General features: G+C 39.4%; 2 protein-coding genes across 4 annotated transcripts; one reads left to right on the top strand and one right to left on the bottom strand.

Moving 5' to 3' along the window:
• The first annotated feature begins 755 nt into the window (after positions 1-755).
• LOC137175531 (centrosomal protein of 95 kDa-like) lies at positions 756-21,305 on the top strand. The gene is made up of 21 exons (XM_067581226.1): positions 756-962; positions 2,156-2,284; positions 2,905-3,012; positions 3,162-3,272; positions 4,424-4,544; positions 5,685-5,803; positions 5,988-6,220; positions 7,232-7,301; positions 7,467-7,534; positions 7,932-8,131; positions 8,275-8,383; positions 8,591-8,708; positions 9,022-9,227; positions 9,399-9,494; positions 10,395-10,542; positions 17,373-17,542; positions 17,893-17,967; positions 18,052-18,204; positions 18,645-18,791; positions 19,522-19,593; positions 20,038-21,305. The coding sequence occupies exons 1-21, from the start codon at positions 938-940 to the stop codon at positions 20,212-20,214; spliced, it is 2,655 nt and encodes an 884-aa protein (XP_067437327.1). The 5' UTR covers positions 756-937; the 3' UTR covers positions 20,215-21,305.
• On the bottom strand, positions 11,169-16,745 carry LOC137175537 (uncharacterized). 3 transcript variants are annotated; one of them, XM_067581255.1, is made up of 5 exons: positions 16,518-16,736; positions 15,244-15,383; positions 13,623-13,677; positions 12,939-12,984; positions 11,169-12,705 (listed from the first exon to the last, which is right to left on the bottom strand). In XM_067581255.1, the coding sequence occupies exons 3-5, from the start codon at positions 13,654-13,656 to the stop codon at positions 12,339-12,341; spliced, it is 447 nt and encodes a 148-aa protein (XP_067437356.1). In that variant the 5' UTR covers positions 13,657-13,677; positions 15,244-15,383; positions 16,518-16,736; the 3' UTR covers positions 11,169-12,338. The 3 variants fall into 3 exon arrangements, with proteins under 3 accessions (XP_067437356.1, XP_067437349.1, XP_067437340.1); XM_067581248.1 differs by lacking the exon at positions 15,244-15,383 and having other exon boundaries at positions 16,518-16,745; XM_067581239.1 differs by lacking the exon at positions 16,518-16,736 and having other exon boundaries at positions 15,244-15,593.
• Positions 21,306-23,294: the final 1,989 nt, after the last annotated feature.

Genomic DNA, 23,294 nt, shown 5'->3' with positions numbered 1-23,294 from the left:
TTAGTGTTGGTTTAAATACTTGCTATGAATGCTTGAACAGCTTAGTATTAAGCACGTATATATGGGTGCTTTGATGCAGTCAGTTGCAGTTTACATGTGGTTTTAAAGGACAGATTCACAACTTTTCAAGTCTGTCTTAATACAACAGTCAGGTGGCCAAATAGGTTTTTCTTGCCATAATCATTCTTTCTCTTCATACTGGCCATGAGAAGATCCCTTCATAATGCACTTATTAATCTAAGTTATAGGGGTCAAATCTGTATTTAAAAGTTTATCTGAAGCTGAAATGAAGTGTCTTTTTAGTGCCAAATTCCCTCTTTTTGTTACTATACTTCACCTGCAGCTCAACAGTGAAACACTGTCTGAGGAAACACAAAGAGGGAATTTGATGCTAAAAAGACTGTTAATGTGGCGGATATCCACTTGATCCAAGCTTCAGATACATTTTTAAATGCATTTTTGTACAAAATGATGGATTTTGGCCACTATCACATTGAAAGTGCATTTTAAGGGATCTTTTAATAGCTAATATGAACAGGAGGGATGATTACAGCGAGGAAAACCTCGGTCAGTCTTCACATGGACACTAGAGTGTTGTTTTAAGCCAGACTTGAAAAATTATGAACCTATCCTTTAAATGAAAGTTTTTTTCCATCTGCACACTAGTGCTGCCTGCGCTGTAACCACAGTAACCAGCAGGGGGCGGTACGCAGCCACCGAGAGGCCCTTCCGGAAACAAAGAAGCGTCCAATCAAACAAGACTTCAATTTTAAACGAGAGCCGATAGTTTCTTCTCCCTGCTGCTACTGAAACCACAACAACACCACAACTGACCCCAACTGTCCAGGCCGGGACCGGGGCCCCGAGTTAAAGAAGACTCTTTTACGGACATTTAGTTGATTTTAAGCTCCAGCTGCCTCTCGCCGACAGCTGTTTGATGGGAACCCCGGAGGGAGAGAGAGGTAAGGCGGCCGAGACTGTGAGCTCCAGTACGGAGAGAGACAGCTAACGACGCTAACTTAACTCACAGCTAACGATAGCTACCTGGTCATTATTGTTGCTTTGACTGACATCACCTGAACAAAGGCAAATATGTAGAGATGATTTAAGATAAACGATGAGAGGCCACAGTTTAACGGTAATGTCCAGGCCAAACAAATCAGACGAAATTAGCAACGTTAGACGACGCTGAAGTTAGCTTCCGATTCGGTGAACTATAACTTACTTGGACTTGTCTAACGTTAATCATCATAATAATAATAATCTAATCCAGTTTTGGCAAGTCTAAGTATAGTGGTTTTGGATCTGGACCTAGTCGGATGTGGTCTGGATGGAGAAATATCAGTGAAATCGCCCCTTTTTTGTGTTTTCATAAGCAAAATAAAGGTTTCACAAATCTGAAAGTAGGTTTAAACAGCGTTAAGGCTTTTAACTACGATGTGTAACGCTTTTTCACAAGTGTAAGAAGTGAAAAAACGGAGAATCTGCCGCTAAATATCAATATTTATGTTTCCCTTAACTCCGAATCGGAAGCTTACTTCAGCGTCGTCGACGTCATCTCGCTGCTATTATGAGTCAACTAACCGGTGGCAGGTAACCACAGACACACTGTCAGCCTAATTCACAGCCTCCGGCTCCGATTACTATGAAGTGGATGTTTATCATTCATACTGATCTGATCTTTCAAGTTGGAGAGAGAGAGAGAGAGACAGAGAGACACACACACAGAGAGAGGGAGAGATCCCCGCTCTCCAGCTTCAGTTTGCCGCGGATGGACAAATAATGATTGAATTATCGTTATCGCCTCTAGAGGAGACATCAAACCTGTTTTGTTAATAAATATCTTTCGATTTTCACTAATGACATGATTGCTATCAGTACTCTTCATACATGTAACATCGATGCCTCTTTTATTAAGGAAGTATTTCACTTATATTTTAAGATAGGCTTAAAAACCTTTTTATTCAGGGAGGCTTTTTCATCTTTAAGCACTTTGAGATTCACTGTAAATGAAAAGTCTAGTGCAAATCAATGCATTATTAGTATTATATATCATTAAGATGCAGGATTTGGCTTCTACAATAATCTCTTTCATTACTGTTTATCTTCTAGTTATCTAGATATGAATTTAATGTTATTTCTTTTTTTTCTACAGATTGGGTAGATGTGGCAAATGATCTGCTCAGCAAGTGTCACATAAACCTGAGGCTGAGGAAACTGACAGATTGTGATGCAAATGTTTTTATTGCTCTCTATGAGACCATCTTTGGGGAGAAAGTTCCAGGTAATAACGAGCTGCGCATCAACCAGAGCCCACAACAATCAAGTGATTAATCAATAAACACAAAAACAATATGCAACTATTCTGATCATGACATTTAGTTTTTTGATCACTTTTTTTTTTTAACAAAGCCAGTTTTTCAGGTGTGAATATTTGCTGTGTTTCTTTGTCTTATGTGACAATAGACTGAATATCTTAAAGGTCTGACGTATTGGTTGAGGAAAACAGGCAATTTGATGACATCACCTGACATTTTTTTAAACCAATTAATAAAGAAAATAATCAGCAGGTTAAAGTTGTAACATTGGCATTTAAATTCCGATCATGAGGCCACAAACACTGAAGGTAAACAAGCTGTGCGTCTGTAGTTGAGAGCATGATCTCCTGATCGTGCTTAGTATGTCAGGAATGCTTCCTAAGACCATCAAACATGCTGTCATGAGAGTGTTAATGTCGCTGAGCTCTTTCCGGCGTTGTTACTATGGCTAAAGTGTACAAGGAAATGTTTATGAATGCGTTCTTTTGTAAGTTTGGCATTGCTGAACAAGAACATTTCCCTATCTGTGTTCTCTCATACACCCAGGCTTTAGTTATTCACCTTTTTGTTTGTGTTTATGTGTCAGATTATATTGCAGCATCATGCAGTCAAGAGGATGACATCCATAATGTCCAGTCTGTGATCGATTCACTGTCCTTGGATTACCTTCAGATCAGCCTCTCCCACATAACAGGTATAAGAAACATTGATTGACAACTATTCACCTGTGTAACTTTCACTTGGATTGACTGAAGATTTTGAGCTGCATGGCATATGGATGTTAAACAATAATGAACAATAAAAAAAAACTGATGAGTATAATGATGAATTATGTGTTTGCAGGAGAAAATGTTGTCAGAGGGAACAAAGAGTCTGTCAAAAACCTCCTGGAAATCTTTGATGGCCTACTGGAATATCTCAATGAGGAGATAAGCGAGGAGTCACAGAATGATGGTAGACAGATTCGTTTCTCACTTTTGCCTCAACTTGACAGTAATATGCATTTTTGCATTAAACATAGGAGTTTGTGAAAGTATGGATCACACATCAGTGCCTTTATCATTTTTTATTACATATTTTAAGGCTTCATAATGTATCAACACAAAAAAAATATGCATTTTAGTAAGATTTCTGCTTTAGGAACTCAGAAAGCTGGTGCCATGTTAATATTAATTACATCGCACAACAAAATATTTGTTTTCTCTGCAATTGGCAAAAGTATCACAACTGGTATCAAATTTCAATCATCTAAACATATTATAACTTTTCCATTTCTATGGATAACTTCCAGTTCTCATCATTAAACAGCTTTTGCAGAACACACACACACAAGTCTTTATCGAGACGAGCTTGTGTTCCTCCTCTAGCATGAACTGGACATAATGTGTCCTAAAATTAGTTTAAGTGCAGGGCTTTAACAGGGAACAGACAATCCTGTTCACTTGGCAGAACTGAGCGTGGCTTTGTGTGACCGGCTCGTCCGTCCCTCAGACCACTGCCAAACAGCAATTAGCAGTTAATGACTGTGTCTGCATTTACAAATGATGTGAGAATTTAAAAGGCCCATTGAAATGTCCTGGATGTGAAATGCAGAGGGAATTGGGATCCAGTAGAAGCTAACAGTGGTCTGTTTATTTTGAGGTGAATGCAGAATTCTTTTGAGTTTTTTTTTTTTGGTGCCTGAAATGTTTATTAATCTTAGTTGTGGTGATGTTGGTGTAGAAGAATCTTCAATGTCTCACATTGACAAATTGCACTTCTGCATTTAGTACTTAGTTTAGTTAGTAGTTGCTTTATTTGTTTGTGCTAAAAAAACCCTGCAACATGACTTTAGATGTCTGTCAGATGTTTTTTTTTTGGCTGTGAGTCTTAAAGGTTTGTCTTCATCTTTTTGAACTGTGAATTTTCACATCAATGTATCTGACATTTTGTGAGTCAGTTTGATGAATTAAAGGTCATATGAGTTTGTTCCTCTTTAAAATTCCACGGAGGTCATTACCATGTTGTAATGACAAGTACTGCTTTCTCTTTGTCGTTGGTTCTGCTTTTTCTTCGGTTTCTGTCTCTCTTTCTTGGTTAAATGTGCTATTCATGTCTTTTTTCAGAGGACCTGAATGACAGTCTAAATGAGGATGTACCCGGTGAAACCAAGGAGCCGACAGGCTGCGATGGCACAGAGCAGGAGGAGACCAAACTGGAGGGAGCCTGTTTGTCTTCTAGTGGAGAGTAAGAACTTCTCCTAGATGTACTGCATTCATTTTCCAAACAGTAATCCCTTACTCAGCATTCACCCAACCTGCATTGGACCTGTTCATATGAGACAGCTGTCACCCTGCTTTTCTCACTGTTGCAGAGACTGCGGTAGTTCTATACATCTCACTGGTGAACCTGTGAATCACACAGAATTAATTATCAGATTAAGGTTAAGTCTCAGTTTCACCTCTCTTGTCTGTTCATATATGCACTTCCTCTCTCTCTCTCTCTTGATCGCCAGCACTTTCCTTCCTTTTCTCTTTCTTTCTCTCTCTCTTTTAAGTAAGTTGGTTAAATTCCATTTAAACGTAGGTATGATTTGAATCTGTTACAGCTCACGCCAACCACAAAGTTCTTCTGTTTATCATAAACATACTACTGCTGTACATGTCAGTCTGGTATTTATTTTATTACTTTGAAAATGGCATGGGGTATTGTTTGTTTTTAGTAGTACAACAGTACAACTTAATATGAACAACAAATGGTAATAATAAGATATCTATTATATATTCATGACAGCTTGAGCTTTACTAAGAAGGTCTCAACACATACTTCTGTATGTGTTGAGCTCTCCTATAATGCTCCACATGACTTGGGTCATTCAGCTTTAGTGCAGTTCCGGGCGGTACATCCTGTTGACACAACAGCCAGCCAGGCCACCTTCCTGGCACTACTGTAAATATTAATGGTTGCTTGTCAAACATGAACTCAAACAGGAGCATCACTGCAACTCAGTCTAGTCCATCATTGGTTTTAATTTCTTTATTTAATTGGGTGCACTGCCAGTGTGTGTAACGCAGTTGAAATATGTAAATAACATTTGTGTTGTTGGGGTACTGTGAGTAACAGATGAACCACTGATGTAGCTGAATAACACTACAGCGGTTAAGTAATCTTAATTCGGTGATTTGATGCTCCTTTGATGATATTTTAACATGCAAGACGTTTTATGTCTTTGCTGCTCTGCACTCTTTGATATTGTTTCAAAATCAATCTGTTCCATGTTTAAATACAGTTAATTTCAGAGCAAGTAAATCAAAGGAAACCTCCAGTAATTTGATACAGAGTACTTGTGTGAACCACTGGTGGATCATATTGTGTCTCATCATTCAGGTCCACTGTCCAGTCCAGTAAACATTCCCTCCATTCCTGGAACGCTGAAGAGATGGGATCAACCAGTGAGCTCATTGGGCTTGGGGTGTCGGCACGCACGTTCACAACCAAACAAGAAGGTAAGACACAAAAAAACAGCCCGTTTTTACTTGTGCCAATGACACAAAGGATTGAAAAAGAACAATCATGTATGTTCCATCACATTAAGCTGCTTCCAACTAGAATATTTCGCTTAATGTATTATTATTAAAGATTTTAACATGCACTGGAAATAACCCTTTTCGATAAATTTCCTTCTGCAAGGACCGGCCCTTCCTCCCCAAATCTCAGACGCAGTCACCACCTCTGTCCCTCTGGACGCCCAGGACGCTCCACTGACCGAACCGTCGCACTCAGCCATCGCTCTTCAGCCACTGAACCAGAGCAACACTCCCCACAGACCCGACACAGACCCACACTCACTCAGCCAATCCCCCACAGCTGCTGGCCTTAGCCACGGGCAAGCAGAGGAGGAAGCCAGGCCTGTCACTACAGAGGTAGCCTGCCTTTAAAATACAGCTATGATGAAGATTAATCGTTCAGGCCATTTACCTGTTATTTGCATGCAATTTTAAAGGACGTGCAGACTTTGTTATCTTCTCAAAAAGCAATGAAATATGTTACTGTAATGTCAGCATGCAAGACTTTTTCCTCTCTCTTCCCCTTCTCCCCCACATACACACACACACACTTACTTCATATTTTATTGATACAGGACGATACAGGAAGGATAAGAATATGCTGACTTGGCTTGACTCATTCAAAAGTGCTGAGACAAGGAGTTACTTCAAACAAACCAAACAACAAAAGTCCTGTATTGTAACTTTTTAGATGCTCAAAATAGGTATAGCCAAGCCTGTGTGCTGCATCACACTAAACCACAGTTCACTGATCAGTAAATGGGATAGAATCAAAGAAAAAGTCTACAGCCAAGGAAGAGTAATCCTTTATTCTAGATGATATGTGCTGATTTTAAATCTTCTCTCTCTTTTAGTCACATTTTAAGTCAAATAAATGTACCATGTAAAGGAAAACACTCCCTCTCTAATCTAGACACGTATACAGGTATTTCACACTTCTTAAGGACGTCAGTGGAACCAGGAAGTGACTGATACCTCAGCACGTTTTGTAGGATTGCCTACACTAGCACGTCCGGACATGACCTGACTGATTGCACACAGGCAGCTTAACCTATGACCTGCTTCTATAACTGAGAGTACACAACAATAACAGCCAAACTTAGAGAGGTTTTTCTTCCTCTTTCTTCAGAGCGCCTCACATGTACTTTGACCCATCACCAGTGTCAGTACGTTTTGTTCTAAAAAAGTCTTGTGTCTGATGTCTGTTGGCCTTTTTTTTTTTTACCAGTATGGATGAGAAAATGTGACTTTTGTGAGCTGCAGATTATATTCAGTATTATATTGATCCCTCTAGTCAATGTTATTGACCTCTGCTCTCTTTCCTCTCGCTCTTCATCCCTCTCATTTTCTCACATCTCTGTCACACAGACCTCTAGACCGGTAGCTGAAACAGTCGTCACCAACGGACTGCAGTCTCCTCCCCTTCGCCACTCTCCCGGTGAGTCAAAGCACATGTAAATTTGAGATGTATGATTTATTGTCGGAGTTGGAGCACAAGTATAGCCAGCATATTATACTGTTTTACACTGCCAACAAGTGAAAATCCTCCAGCAGAGCGAAGTGTCACTTAAGTCTTGATGTCATGTCTTGCTCGAATTTTCAGCTGTGAGCGAGAAGTCTTTGTCCAGCCAGCAAAGAGCCGGGACAGAAGTGGAGGGAGAGACGCTAGAGGTAAAAGAGCAACAAGCCATCGCTTGTACCAGTTTTATAGCAACCTCTGAGCCGTGCAGACGTGTCGTGTGTTGTGCAGGTTGCTCTATTAAAATCACACACTGGACGATTAATTATCTTTTTACAGTGACTTGTTGAACATCTTTTCTGTGCTTAAGTCAATGTAACTTAATGTAAAGATGAACGTGAAATTTGTTGTTGCATCAGTCGAGCTCTAGTTCATTCATCTGTTTTCCGATCCAAGCCCGTGTTATTAAAGGAGAATGTAATGTTTTTTTTTAACACGCATCACACATTTCTGCTGCTTTCCCTATTTCTTGTTTTGATTTAAAATTTTGTGTTATTTCAAATTAACTTGATTCTCTTTTGTTTTTTTGTTTTTTTTCTCTCATCTCAGCCAACTAACGGGGGTCCCAGGAGAGTTTTATTCCGCACCCAGCCAGATGTGCTCTTCCTCACCCTGCAGGATGAGATGGCAGCTACAACCCCTTCTCCACCAGACACAGAAGAAGAAGAAGAAGAAGAGGAGGAGGATCTGAGTTATACACAAAGACGACAGGAGAGAAGGATTGGTCGCACAGATAAGACAGGCTTCAGGTAAGAGAGGTGGAGCTACAGAGGACAGTAGGAAGCTATAGAATATCCTCAGAGATATTGTTATTTTATGTGGGTACAATGTAGTAATGCTTATTTTTTTGATCTCTCCTGTATGATGTCTTTGTTATTGTCTGACTGATCAGTGGTTTTGAGGAGCCTCTGTCTTATCGCAGACAGAGGAACAGGAAAGCAGAAGAGGAGCTGCATCACATATCTGAGAAACTCTCCCATCGACTTGAGGAGCTTGATCAGGTGTGTGTGTTTATTGTGTAACAGGTCACAGCATATTGTCATAAATGTATTTGTTTCCCTGCTCTGCATAAACCCTTTTCATGGCAGACATGACTTGTTATTTGCAGTGACATTATGACCACCAGATGTATTTTGTGTGCTTTTTTTTTTTTTTTTTTTGGTATTATGATTCGTAACTGTGTGTGATGTGTTGTTTAATTCCTCTAGATGCTTAAACGAGTTCTGGATGAAAGCGGAGAGCCCAGTGAGGTCAGAGAAGAGGACAAGCAGTCCCACCACAGCGACAGCATCATGGAGTGTCGTCGGACTTCCAGACAGCATACAGGTACAAATACATTATGGCTAAAATGCATCAAGAACATTAAACTCTAATTTTTTTAAGTTTTAGCCCATTAACTGCATTTTTGCTGAGATTATATCCAACCAAAGCACACCACCACTAAGTTTTGATATTCATTTTTAAACGTTAAATTAACAACTGCAGGAAAATCAATCAACAGTAATTTGTAGTTGATGAGTCAAAACATACAAGACCACTGGTATGGTCCTATTTAATGAAACGGTCTTATGGATTTGATTAGTGCTTTGTGCTGATACCAAAATTAACTGTATTAAATTGTAACATTTAATAATTTCAGGAACTCCCGATCCTGAATCAGCCCACCGGACACGCTCTCTATCACCCTCCCCTCCACGAGTTCGTCGCTCTCTGCAGGTACATTTAGAGGACGCCATGAAAGAGGCCTTGAGTCTGGACGATGGGAGACAAAGCAACCTCACAGCTTCTGATCATACACGGAGAGGAGAGCTACGCCATAGAGCATCACACAGAAAACATAGCAAGGTATTAACGAAACGAAAAAAAGATACATCAAGATTGTTTGTATTTGCTTGATTGTTTTTTTTTTTTTTTTTAGCCATTTCTGTTGTTACGTCTGTCAAACTCTTTCAAATCTCAGTTCAAAAATTAATAGCGTTCAGATTAAATTAATCTCCTGTTGTTTTCTGTTTACAGTATCTGGAGAATTCAGCCTATGAGGAGGAGTTGAAAAGATATGAAGACAAGAAACGGACAGATCTAGACAAGGCACGCCTCAAAGCCCAGGAAGCTGTGAGTCATTAGTATGATTTCTACTTTAGTATGAGATTTATAAAGAACCCTCTTTGCGCTCTTCCCATCTTTCTCTACTTCACATCCCTGTTTATGACACTGAAGCAGAATCTTGTCTTGCTGCTGTTTGTGACTGCGACTAGCTCTGTGTTTGGCCATAGTCACTCAGGTCTTTGTGACTCCCACACTACATGAGAGAGATGAAATTGATCGGTTTCATCTTACTGTAACCAGATATTATTATAGGTACAAATTGCACCAGTTACCTAATTATCAAACTGTTTACTTCATGATGAGAATTAAATTGTGAATATTATAAAACAAAGTACCACAAACGAGTCAGAACCTTGAGATAACAAGGTAGAAATAGCTGCTCTGTGCGTCTACACAGTATGTTGCACTAAAATAATGAAAACAAGTGGTGGAATCACATTTTTATTCTGATAGAATGCAAAGTTTTAATGTATTTACAGAAAAACACAGTCATCACACAGTTAAGACTTAAGGACATGTCAAAAAATATGCATTTAAACAAAAGTAAGACATCTCTTCAATATTCAGCTTTTACTATAAAATATAAATTGTACATATGTTTATATGTGTTTGCATGTTCTACGGAAAACTGACGGAGAATAATTCTCTCACAATCTCAATCTGTAAACACTAATTTATCTCCAGAGTTTCTCTTGGTATAAAATAGCAAAGAGGAAACATCAGCTCCTGTTTTGTAGACAACTAAACAAGCAACAATGTATTAATGTTAATAACAAAGGCTTTGGCTTGGCGGAAGATGAGCAAAATGGAAAATATCAATGTGGTTTATTACTGAGTGTTTGTGACTGTTTGGCAATTTGTCCAGAATTTTTACTGAACTGTGTGTGTCTATGTGTATGTGTAAAGGAGCGAGAGTACAGAGAGGCCATACTGAGGGATGTTTCCCAAGCCCCCAGACTGTCCCCAGCTAAAACGAAGGCCCAGCATAAGACACAACGTAACACACAAACTACACCAGGACGAAGGAAGGAAACCCCCAGGAAAGCTCCACCAAGTAAGTTAAGACTTGTACTGAAAGGTCCAAATGGTAAATCTTAAAGTCCATTGTCTTATATATTAAACAAGTCTTTGCAATCATTCATGCTTGCACACGCTTTCATATATATGTAACATAACATAACATGTTATATATATGAAAGCATAACATAACTCTGTATGTTGCACTGCAGGATTATGGCAAAAAATAAAATCACTATTTTTCAAAATGATTTTTCCCAGAACACAATGCCAGAAACTGTGGCACCTTATTATATTTTCACTTTTTAAGTGCAGAACTCAGTCCCTCCAGGAATTCTGAGGTTTTTTTGTGATTACTGCAGCCAAAAATGCTTGATTTGCAGTGGCTTTTTTTTCAAAAATTGCGATGCAATTTGCAATATTTTATGTGCTTTTTTTCATGGTAAAATTGTGGGAAATGGGAGAAATTGCAAGCAAAGGAAAATAATGTGATTTTTAAAAAAACTCCCACTAAAGAAGAGTCATATGTAATCACTTCCTTCAATAAAAAGCATTCTGCATATCACAGAAACAACTATTTCAGTACTAATTTTTAAATTCATTTTCTGAGCATGAGAAACACGGGCTCAAAGTTTTATAAAAAAGAAAATACTGTACTTGAGCTCCATTTGTAAGCCTTTATTAAATAAACACTCACCTTAATAATAGCAGCAAATAAAATAAGTCACTAATGCCATTAATGCATAAATTCTCACTAAATGTGTGCTGCGATGACGCACAAGCAATTGGTCCAAATCACAAGCGATCTTTTGATTTGGTCATTTCATGTGGAAAGTTGCGGTAATTTAGGAAAATTGATAACTTTCGCAAATCTTGCATAGATTTCTTGAATTTGCGTTATTTGTTGCGATTGCAAAATCACATTTTGCTGAACAGACTGAATACTTCTAAATATTAGCAAGCTAAACTATGCTTAACTCCTCTTAATGTTTTACTTTTAAAGGTGAAAAAATGTATAAATTCAGATGGAGCTGCTCAATTACTTTGGGCAGGAGCTACAACCCTGCAGGTTTACACTGAACATTGACATGTTATTTTGAAGAGGGGCCAAGTGTGCGCACATTAAAGGCAAATTATTCAAGTGCAAGACAAAAAAAAAAAAATTTCATTGCAGGGTACAAAGGAGTGTGGTCTGCACACTGTTAAGCCCCCAATAAACAATTTTATTCTCTTTTTTTTGAGGCAACGTTTTTATCTGTAAGATCTTCCTCAGGCAAATGTAAAAGAGAGAAACAGACCTTTCTTGTAGAAGCAGCAATCACATCAAATTATTATCACCTGCTGGTCAGCAAGCAGCAGGGAAAACAAACACCACAATATTGGCAAAATAGCTCACAACAGGCAGTAAGCTATTTTGTCTGCCTGTTAACATTTGTATTCAAGCCTCTGTGGCATCTGACTTAATATATAATTAGACACCATATAGTTTTAAATGCTGTCATATCAACATTGTATTTCAAAAACATTCTGGGAGTTTCTGGAGTACTCCCATCATAAACACTCTCGTGACTGCCATCTTGTGTTCGTTTTCCGTGCTGCTTGCTGACCAGCAGGTGATACCGGTTTGATTTGATTGCTGCCTCTACAAGAAAAGCCTGTCTCTCTCTTTTACATTTGCCTGAGGAAGATCTTACAGGCTGAAATGTTGCCTTAAAAAAAGAGAATAAATTATTTACTGGGAGCATAACAGTGTGCAGATCTCACTCCTTTGTACCTTGCAATATTGTCATTTTGAAACAATAAGGCACTAAATTGTTCAAGCCCAGATCTCATTTATTTATGTACATCAATAATATCTAAAGACAGCGTTGAGGCTGTTACACAGCTCTTTAACGGCTGGTTGGATTCAGAAATGTTTGTCTTATTACGTTGTGATGACTGAGCCTCAGTCTCTACAGTAACTGTGTCATTTGACTTCAGTTTCTTCCTGGACGGTATGTATGCTTTATAAGCGTTGGATTTTAGAGCTTCAGGCTGGCTGGCCCACTTGCGTTGAAAATCGCAGAAGTAACAGTTCTGATAGACTATGAAATAAGGACCACGAGTGTGTTTGGAACAGCGGCACTGTCTGTCGCACATCGGACAGGTCTTCATCAGTTGCATGATGGCCTCCTCATCAACGATGTACTGCGGAGCTGGTCTGTAATGAGGCAGGAAAAGAGAGCTGAGAAAAGATAATGATACACTTAACATAACTACATGTTTGTCACATGTGCAACAGTGAGAAAGGGGTTTTACCTGCATCACTGTAACTGAATGAGCTGTTACTGAGCTCTGAATTAACATATTGCACCATAGAGTCGTCTGCTTTCTTTTAAGCTACATGATTTACTTGGAACGTGAGAAAAACATGATCAAAGTTACTTGACTTACTTCTCAATGGTCGCAGCGCACGTCTCAGGTGTATTTACTTGAATACCTGTGAATTAATATTGTGGTTGTCGGTCAAAAGGATCTTTTTAGGTGAAAGTTGGAAAACAAACATTCAAAGACAGAAAATGTAAGAAATTTTCAAACCTATTAAAAACATATATTAAATATTTTAAAGTAAGCTCTATGAGGAGTATACAGAGAGAAAACTGCATTGTTTATTCATTGATTCAGTTTCCCCACATGTCCCTGTAAAGCACAATGCAAAACTGGGAGCCTTAATGATAATTATTGATACTAATAATTGGTTCACAACATATAAACAGCAGATTTGTGTCATTTGACGTATCTTTTGTAAGACTGAACTGAATCTTCAAAAACAAGTGGAGAACTTTGAAGCTAAAATTTTTCTCTTGTTGTCAAATAAATTGATTTCTTGCTGCCACTTGGGAATGGTCTGCTGTCTGACATTCAGCAGGCAGATGAAGGGCTCAGTCTGAAACATATGTGCACTTATGTCTACTCTTAAATTTTTAGACATGTAAACAAAAATATCAGCAAAGAACAAAAGCAGGTTTCTGTGTTTCCTCATGAACACCACAGCAGACAGATAAGTGTGATTACTTATCTACATCACATTTACAGCTGTAAACTACAAAGAATAATGAAGATCATTCACAGACTCACCTATGCTTCTGCTCTGGCCTCGTGGTCTGTCCATCACTGCCTGGTTGTCTTGCAGCTGTAAAATATCACACAACACAGACACAATCCAAACACCTGATTGCAGACAATGGATTCAAAGTATTTCACTACTACAAATGCAGAAAGTAGATGTGCCAGTGAATTAAAATAGCCCATCTCCCCTCCATGTTCCTCATAGCAACTATTATACAACGTGTAATCCTTTCTTCTAACCGTGCCATCTCCTGCATACCCACATTTTTAATCTTCAGGAAACATCAACACGTGGGCTTCATTGTCGATCTGGTGCATCTTATTCATTGGTGCCATGGAAGCTCCTTTGTTGTCTAAAAACTATTAAATACACCGTTGAACTGGTTGACATGTTGCTTCATTATGAAGAATACGAGCACCGCAGCTCCACAATCTACAATGTCGATGAATAAACGTCTGACGCACAAGAAGAGATGTTAGAATGTGATGGATTGATTTAACTGTACTTGTAATAAAACAACAAACAAAGAAAAGGAACACTAATATGTAGATGGACAATAGATTAACTGATGGTTCATTTCAGTACTAACATACTGTATATTATTTTTGATGGGAGGGAATGTTTGTACGTAGTCTACTTCTATCTGTGTTTTACCTTCATATGAATGAAGGAACATGTAACCCAGTAATGGAGCTCTATTGCACAGAGGAATTACATATATCCTGCATTGGATAAACAACACTCATTAGTTTGGTCAGTTCATTGTTGGTTTGGGTCTTGTTATAGGATTTGCTGACAATAACAACAATATAGAAAATCGGCCTTATTCTTTATCTGCACAGTCTTAAAGGGAAACGTCAGTATTTTTCAACCTGGATTTTATTTTCCCATCATTCTGTGTCTAATTGACTTATGGGGACATCAATTTTAAATGAGTCCAGTATTGAGAACCAGGACTGGCTGCAGTGGAGTCCTTTGGGGCAATAGCGCACCATCAATGTATGTCCACTAAAAGTGTTTGTTTTGCCACTGACAGGCTCAGATGTTATTCTAAGTGTCTGACAACATTAAGGAAAGGACCCTACAGAGGTAGACCTTTTTGTTTACCTTTCACTTCTTCCGGTCTGTTTATTATACTGCCAAGTGTCTAACCTGAAACAGAAGTCTTACGCTGAAATCTTGCAGGAGGTGAGTTGTTGCAGAAGAGTCTTTCAATGTGTACATTATAACAGACCTTCTTTAGGGGCTCATCCAATAACTACCATCATCATTCATTGCCAGTAAGTATCTCTATGATCTCTTCTATTGTAAAGGATGTGCATATGTAGGCATAAAAATGGTCTTACAGGTTTAATTGGTAAGCATAAATGACATATTTACACCACGCACACACACTTTGGCAACAATATTACCCAGATTATGTCAGCTTGTTTATCACTTATTCTATTATTATGAATGTCAACTGCTGAAAAGGGGCGATTAACCTGTATAGATATTTTATGAGTCATGACTCAGTTGATAATGTGCACATATTACTGGCTTATAGAATGATTGCTTTTGATGTTATCCTGCCATGCTTTCGTGTGTACTGATGTCAGGACAACACAGTAACTTCAGCTGATAACATACCTCCACCGTGTCTGCAGCGGGTCTCTCCACTCTTGGAACAGCATTTTTCTTTAGGAAAAAGTGCTTTGGTATAGGATTTCTTCTCTTCTTTGGCTGGCAGTAGTCATCCCGTTCAAAATGGTCACTGCAGACCCGATAGTCTGCAAGGCGCAGTGTATGGACAGGAGTGTTAGCATCCATTTGTAGCACAACTAGCCACAACTTCAGCGTATCCCTATCCAACAAAGGTAGTCTATGAAAGCTGCGCGAAGTGTTTGGCGACATTTTGTTGGTACAATTCGGAAATGCGCAAACGCGAACCATTGGTTAATTTATCTTTCAGTTAACACTAAGCTATGCTCTCTCTACTCCAACACAACAAACTCCTCTCTCCAACTCTCACTTACGTTTCCGCCATTGTCTTCCTGCAACAAGTCACCTCTCGCGAGATTTCAGAGCGAGACTTCTGTTTTGGGTAACCGTTACACTTATGGTCATAATAACAAACAGACCGGAAGAAGCGAAACGTAAACAAAAAGGTCTACCACTGTAAAGACCCTTTCCGTAATGTTGTCAGGCACTTATAATAACAATCGGAGCTTGTCAAGGGCAGAAACAAACACTTTCAGTGGACGTACACTGACGGGGCGCTATTGCCCCACAGGACTATATTACAGCCTGTTTCACGACTGCCGGCTGCAGTGCTGTCACTCAATACTGGACCAATTTCAAAAATTGTTGTGTCCATTAGTCACTTTGACAGGAAATGATGGGAAAATAGGGTACCGTTTGAAAAATAAGTAAGTTTCCCTTTAACACCTTACCTGGCGTGTGGATACTGTATTTTGGATGTCCAATTGTAAACTCAGTCTGAGCATGTGTGTGGAGTGCACCAGTAAGGGAACAATTAAATCTGCATTTCACCTTTTTAGCAAATCTAACAGGGCTTCTACAGCTTTAATGTCTTAAAAGACATAAATTTAACAGTGGAGTCAGTTTCCTACTTTTCTTTTGTGTTTCACCCAACTTTAGGTTGTATTTACCACCACTTTATGGACATGAGTTCCCGTATCCTACATAAAATCAACTTTTCCGTCTAAATCACTGATTATCCTTTGTGCCATAAGAGCCAAATCACTGTAACCTTGCCACCTACACATGGTAAAATTAGCACAAACACGTGGGACAATGTATATGTCACGGTAGCTGATATTAGCATTGAGTTTAGCTAACAGTCAGTATTGCATACTGCCACCAGCTGTTTTTAACGATAATAATTGTGTCCAAAGCCTTACCGTCGCTGTCACTCCGGCTTTACTGTCTCTGGGAACAGCTGTGGACTTCAGATAGCAGTGTTTTGGTGCTTTCATCCCCTGTCGAAATGTTCACTACACACACGATGGTCCGCCTCACTCGTTGATACTCGTGTTGGGTCCATTTGTAAAACACGCAGCCACAAAGTGAGTCTCTTTTTATCGTACAATGGCAGTCGATGAAAACTGAACGGTGTGACTCTCATCATTTTATTTTGGCATTTCAGAAAAATGCAGACGCGAACCATCTTCACGTGTTTGCTTCTCGGTACTTCTCGCGACGCTGGACTCAGCTTCCTGTCAGGGGGTTGAGGGGAAATATAAATGACAATATTTAGTGGCTCCTGCCCCGTTTCTGCACTACTTGTAGGTGTAGGAAAATGTGTTCACATCGTAAAATAAGTGTCTTAAAACCCACTTTCAGATTTGTGAAATCTTTATGGTAGTTATGAGAACAACAGTGGACATTTTTACTGATGTTTCTCCATCCAGACAACAATAGATCAGGTCTAGTTTCCTGAATAGTTTCCTCCTCTTAAAAATAATCCACCAGTTTAGAAAAGATTCAACGGTGACCTCCGTTATACATTTGTAACATTACAAGAAATTTGCCATGTTGCATCTGATAATAAACACGTCTTGTTGTGATACTTGTACTCACTTTCTTCTTTGCATCTGTACCATTGCCACCAGTTGTATCTTTTCCCCAAGGACTAGGGACATATGCTGTATGTGTGCTATATTAAATTTACTGTCAGAATGAAGGAACAACAATGTGACATTAATGTAGTCTGATCATACCAGTAACATTCTGGTGTCATGTCTCCTCCTCTCCAGTGAAGGTGAAGGAGAATGAGCTCCTCCCTGTGCTCCTGGACGAGTTGCCCCATCTTCACATCTCCCCCCACGCCCTGGGCCGGATGTGGGAGCAGCAGATGCAGCAGGTGGACAGACTCCACGCCATCTCGTCCTCTCACAGCCAGCGTCGCAGCAAACTCTCTAGCCAGGTATGACGGTGGCCATTAAAAGTCACAAGGGAAGGGGTCTTATGGCATTTTAGGTGTCAGATATCAGCAAATGAGATCAGCCGTGACTAATTAACATTAACTCTGTAATGGATAAAATGAGAATGGAAGTCTCTCATTAATGTGTTTTCTGTTGTGTCTTACCAACAATCTTTGGCTGGATACAGTCATTTTAAACAGTGACAGTTGGCTAAAAATGAGAAACCTGCTACTTGCAGTGTATCTTTTGCAATGCTCTGTGCTAATGATAAAGGACAAGTCAGAGCCAAATCTGTGCCTGTAAAACCAACTAAGGGAACGGTTGAATATGTTAACGCCTGCTTGTCTTCCAGGTGGAGGAAGCCCAGAGGAAACATGACCTGCTGGTGCAAATCGTCCACAAAGACCAGGACCACAAGAAACGTTTGGTGAGCATGAACACACATTTAGAACGTGATCACATTTTCTTACACTTTACCTGTCGGTGACAAACTGATGTGTCGATCCTCCAGAGGGACTTCAAAGAGCGCATCCAGCAGCAGAAGTCAACCCAGAACAGACTGAGAGAACAGAGGCAGCAGACAGCCCGTGCCAAGAAGTACCACAACGACTACCATGTCCAGCACCGTGCCCGTCTGATGAGGGCACGAACCAAGGAGGAGAGGGTGGGTAGTGATGGCCGTTCACAGCTTTGTACTCAAGATCTAGGACGAAGGCCACGACTAATGATCTCTCTCAATATTGATATATATATATACAACTCATATACAAGAAAATCAGCAAATCATCCCATTTTAGCAGCTGTAGCTAGCAAATGTCTCCCATCAATCTCTTAGGGTCCCTGAAATTGGTTAAGCAAGTTACATTCCTGTTTTTAAAGTGTCATTGCATCTAACCTTTTCTCATTTCTTCTGCATTGCCTTTTGCTTCACTCGCTCTGCTGTGTGTCTCATTGCTGGTACTAAACATGTACGTCTGAATATTTGTGGGTGTTTGTTGCAGAAGATTCATATCAAATATGAAGTAATTACACTGTCAAGTTTAACATGAAATTACAGATCATGTGATATCATGATGACCCGTGTTTGTGTGTGTGTGTGTGTAGATGTTTCGGCAGCTGTTTGAGGAGGGGTTGGAGCTACAGAAGGTCCGGTTGAGAGAGCAGAGAGCCTACGCCAGGGAGCAGCGGCTGGAACACCAGAGACGACACCAGGACCAGATCAAGTCCTTGGAGAACTACTACAAAGACCAAGTAGGACATAAAATCACACACACAAAGGACCTCATGCAAAAACCACTTGTACGAACAGATTCGTTCATAAAATGCATGTACCAGTGACATGTCAAGAACAGATCATCTCTGCCTTCCTTCACTGGAGAGAAACAGTACAATTTACAACAAAGTTACAATTATAATGTCCTAATCTGAATTAATTTGGAATTTAAAAATAGAAATGACCAAAAATTAAATATATTACTAAAACAAACTTAATGCAAAATTAATATTCTGTTTACCATATTATCATCATCATGGCTGCCAATTTACTGAAAGGTTTCTTAGATTTAATGATTTTTATTGGCATATTTTGGTGCATTTTTTTTTTAGCATGCAACTTCACGTCAAAGCATTCCCTCTTTATTTCCGTCATAGTGCATCGCTGCTCTGACGACACGTCGTTGGCAACTGGATTCGTATTTTCTAATTGTTTTGGGTCTCTGACTACTGACACTCCTAAATTTGTTATCGCTTTGTCTTCAAGTCTCTGAAAGTAGAGTTTGAAGCTGCGCAGTGATTTTAGTCTTAGGGAAATTTTTGTGAATCAAACTCGCCCACAAATGGAGCGGAACATGCAGCCCTATATGGACATTTTAGGGGTGCGGATTATGCTAATGATCATATCTCACAAACGTTCACCTCCACACACCAATTCAACACCCTTCACATTGGTGAACTGAGGTATAACCTGCTTTCTCTCTTTCAGTTTTCACTACTGGCTGAAAAACTTGCACAAGAGCGGCAGGAGATCCAGGTTCGGAAAAAAGCTCAAGAAAAGGTAAAGTTTTTACTGTGCATGTTCAATGCCATAAGACAGAAGATAATTACATATTATATGATTAATTTACGGTCTGAAATCAATGACCTCCAGGAAACTTTTACTTTTGCTAAGCTTTTATATCACGGTGCTTTTACCACAGTGCTGCAGTCAGGAGGAGGTCAGTCAGAGCTCAGACTGTAGATGTGATAACATTGTCAGAAATCATCAGGTTTACTGTATATCCCTCGAGGATATGATTTTTATACAAATCAAGCCCTTAATTTTTATATCTTGAAAGTTTTAATCCTCTTATCAGTGATGCTGCAGACAGACCCCCCCCAACACATGGGGTCTGGTCTACAAATGTTTTACTGGAAAATCAAATTGGAATGAGCACATTGAAACACTGTACTTTACTTATTACTTTAGTGAAAGACGTTCAAATTTCCCATTTGATTGCAGGCTCTGCTGAAGATGAAGCGAGAGCTGCGTTCCAGGATGGAGCGTGAGATCGGCGAACTGCAGAAGATCATCATCCAGAACGATAAGGACGACTATTTCCAGGATCTGGAGGTGCAGAGGCTGCGCAATCGGGTCCAGGTGGCTTCCTTCCAGTACAACACTAGCTATCTGCACTAACCAGGCAGAGCGAGACACATGGTTGTTTTAAGCTCCACGCAATCAAGGCTGGATTAATATCAGAGGAACATGCTGTGAGACACGTTGTTTCTGCCACTCACAGCTAAGGGTACGACATTCTGACGGCTGAACACGACTGTCTCGTCAAAGATTTGCACACGAAGAGGAAATTCACATTGTAAGAACTAAAACAAGTCCTGATTATATAGAAAATACAGGCGTATTTGGACAGAATGTGTTATGGAACAAATGTTTGATGAACTGAACACACTCCGGCAAAATGTAGCTATTAGCTAATTTATCTAACTCTTCCTCTCACCTCTGCTGCTATACCTGAACTTAATGACACCTTGGACCAAGTCCCCTTCTTCCATGGGTTTTAGTACTTGATAAGTAAGAATGTTTTAAAGTGACTCCCTCACTGTGCTGTTATTGTAGCAGACAACTAGTAAAAAATGTTCTTCCCTTTGCCAAATGGGGACCACAGATGCAAAGTTAATAAGTATGAATGTCACACACTGACAAGATTTTTTAACTTTTTTTTTTTTTTTTTTTCCTTTTCTGTGCGATGTCTTCCCTTTAATGTTTTAACCATGCCAGTGGACTATTTATTTTTTAACTTTAATGTCTTTCGGTTTTTAACTAACCTGCAGTTGTGCTTTCTTATCACCAGGGGCAATGATAATCAGTCTTTAAATGACTTTTCCTTTTCCTCAGCTCCATTGCGTTTGTTTGTAATTCTCAGCCAGAACTTAAAGGGGATTTCCGGTGATTTTGCACATCGAAGTCTGTTTACAGGTCTTTGTGAGCACTACTGCGTATGTGGAAAAAGTTGTATAAAGTCTTTTTGTGGCTCCAGAAGTTTGATAAATTACCTCAAGAGTTGAAATTTGAGGCAGTGTTGTAGTAGCCCTCAACACCTGTAAACAGACTATGATAAGTGAAATTGCTGGAGTTCCTCTTTAAGACATGGTAGTTTTGAATCAATACAATGTTAAAACACTGTCTACTGATATTGTGCATTGTATCTAATGAGCACACAGATGCCCTCATCTATTGATGTTAATCTATTAAATTTGTGGGCTCACTCATCTCCTCTGGTTCAATATGACACAGTTAAAGGTTTAAGTTATTTACATGGGGTGCAGGTTACTGATTTAGTCTCATTTTATTTCAAAAACAGTTGACCAAAGTATAAAAAATAAACGGTGAACAAATCCTATAATGAGGCAGCTCCATGTGGATGAAGGGTGAAAGTCCAAATCCAAGAGACTTAAATTGAAGAGATATATCACAGCTGTTTCCTGTGATACCTGTACTGACTAACTAGTTATGATGTCACAAACTCTTGTAGGTAAGGGCACAGAGAAACTTTCCCGCTTCAGCAGATGAATGTGAAAACAGTCCTATAGTGTCAAACTCTGCACAGCAACAATAAGAAACGTTTTTGAGTGTAGGGGGACTTCCAGGTAAGTTTGAGTTTAACCACCAACACAATGAGTCATGGTCAACAATGTTCAATATTGCTTGAAAACTAAATAGTATTCTCAAGTTCTCAAGTATTCTCTGTGGCTGTGGTTTGATGATGTCAACGGACATATATGACAAGCTGTGACAACCACCTTCTAGCATCAGATGGTTGTTAGATGTGTGTGTGTGAATGGCGTCAGTAAACAAGTGAGCTCCAAAACACTGGAACATATTCCTGGATCAACATAATCCCAGTACAACCACTGTCCACATGGAGCGTCGTTTCAGATATGAAACTATCTCAACTAGTATTACTGCTCGGTGACGGTGCTGTGTTGGTCTTTCAACTTGCTGAATCTTTTTGATTCAACTGAAAATGTTCATCGTCATCATCACTTGGTAGGTTGGTCCATTTACAGCGGCTGTGACAGTAACAACACGCCTGGGAAATGACAAGCTTTAGTCTGAAGGATGCACTCTTCATCAATGATGAACTCTGACGAGCTGAAGGGAAAAGAAAAGACGCAGCAGTTACTCACGTGGACAGGAGTTATTAGTTTCCTTTTCAATGTGTTAAGTAAAACAGATCACAGAAGAAGTAACATTAAAAACTGGAGATGGTGTGGGTGGGAAGAAAGACCGAGGAAATCTTAACAAAAGCCTGAAGACCCCATTGCCTCAGACTGGATTAACATCAGCTTACCTCCCCAAATCCACCAGGAAGCGTCCGTCTCCTACACTTAATGATGTGCTGAATTCTTGATCCTCATCTTCTTGAATATCTGTGTGTGGACCCAGTCAGTTATTACTTTTACTTCTCTTGCTTAACAATTTGCTTGCAGGTTTTGAGCTTGAGAGAGACTTTTCTAATGTGAAAGTGACTCACCTCGATTTTCTTTATTTTCTGACTGTTGTGTTGCCGTCTGCTTGTCTGGATTTTTCTGAACAGCAGCATATTCTTTCCCTGACTCCTTGAAATTGGACATGAACAGCAACCTGTCAGCACAGCTTAGTGGAAACAGTCTCACACATTTAACACACAAGAGCTTCACAAATTACATTTAGGACACACAAACAGAACATTACAATTAAAGGATTATAATATTCATTTTCTGTCAAACAATTAATCGTTTCAGCTCTACGTGAGAGATGTGTGAGTCACATTTACCGTTCCGTTTTCAGATGACTGGACAGAAGTTTCCTGCTCAACTCTGTTTGGTGAACTCATCATCAGCGGGTATCGATCATGCACACTTTCACTAAATAAACAGACAACACAAGAGCACAAGGGTGTAAAGCAAGTTCACATGTGTATTTAGGCAGCTTGTGAGGCTCTTCCACACCAATAAAGATTTTTTAAAAACTATTATTCATCATAATTACTACACAGTTCAAAAAGCATGAAAAGTCAAATAAAACTTGCAATGTGAATGTTTTCAGATTCAATCACCACTATGAAGAAGTGGTCTAGAAATAAAACTTAAATTAACACATAGACCCTCTCACCAGGTTTCAGATGAAGAGCTCCTCTTCAGTGGCTGTTCAGGTCGATTCTCTGAAGACTTAGTCCGACGATAACTACAATCATTAAACGTGGCAGTTAGCAGTGG

Source organism: Thunnus thynnus, chromosome 3 (assembly GCF_963924715.1).
Source record: "Thunnus thynnus chromosome 3, fThuThy2.1, whole genome shotgun sequence".
Taxonomy (NCBI): domain Eukaryota; kingdom Metazoa; phylum Chordata; class Actinopteri; order Scombriformes; family Scombridae; genus Thunnus; species Thunnus thynnus.
Note: the sequence above shows the minus strand (reverse complement) of the source record. Positions and strands in the feature narration are given on the sequence as shown.

Coding starts and splice junctions, on each gene's coding strand:
- LOC137175531 (XM_067581226.1), top strand. CDS start 938: ATGGGAACCCCGGAGGGAGAGAGAG. Junction 963..2,155: donor AACCCCGGAGGGAGAGAGAG/GTAAGGCGGCCG, acceptor TTTTTTCTACAG/ATTGGGTAGATGTGGCAAAT. Junction 7,302..7,466: donor TCCCCTTCGCCACTCTCCCG/GTGAGTCAAAGC, acceptor TCGAATTTTCAG/CTGTGAGCGAGAAGTCTTTG.
- LOC137175537 (XM_067581239.1), bottom strand. CDS start 15,546: ATGGTTCGCGTTTGCGCATTTCCGAATTGTACCAACAAAATGTCGCCA. Junction 13,678..15,243: donor CCGCTGCAGACACGGTGGAG/GTATGTTATCAG, acceptor GATATTTTACAG/CTGCAAGACAACCAGGCAGT. Junction 12,985..13,622: donor AGGCCAGAGCAGAAGCATAG/GTGAGTCTGTGA, acceptor ATTAATTCACAG/GTATTCAAGTAAATACACCT.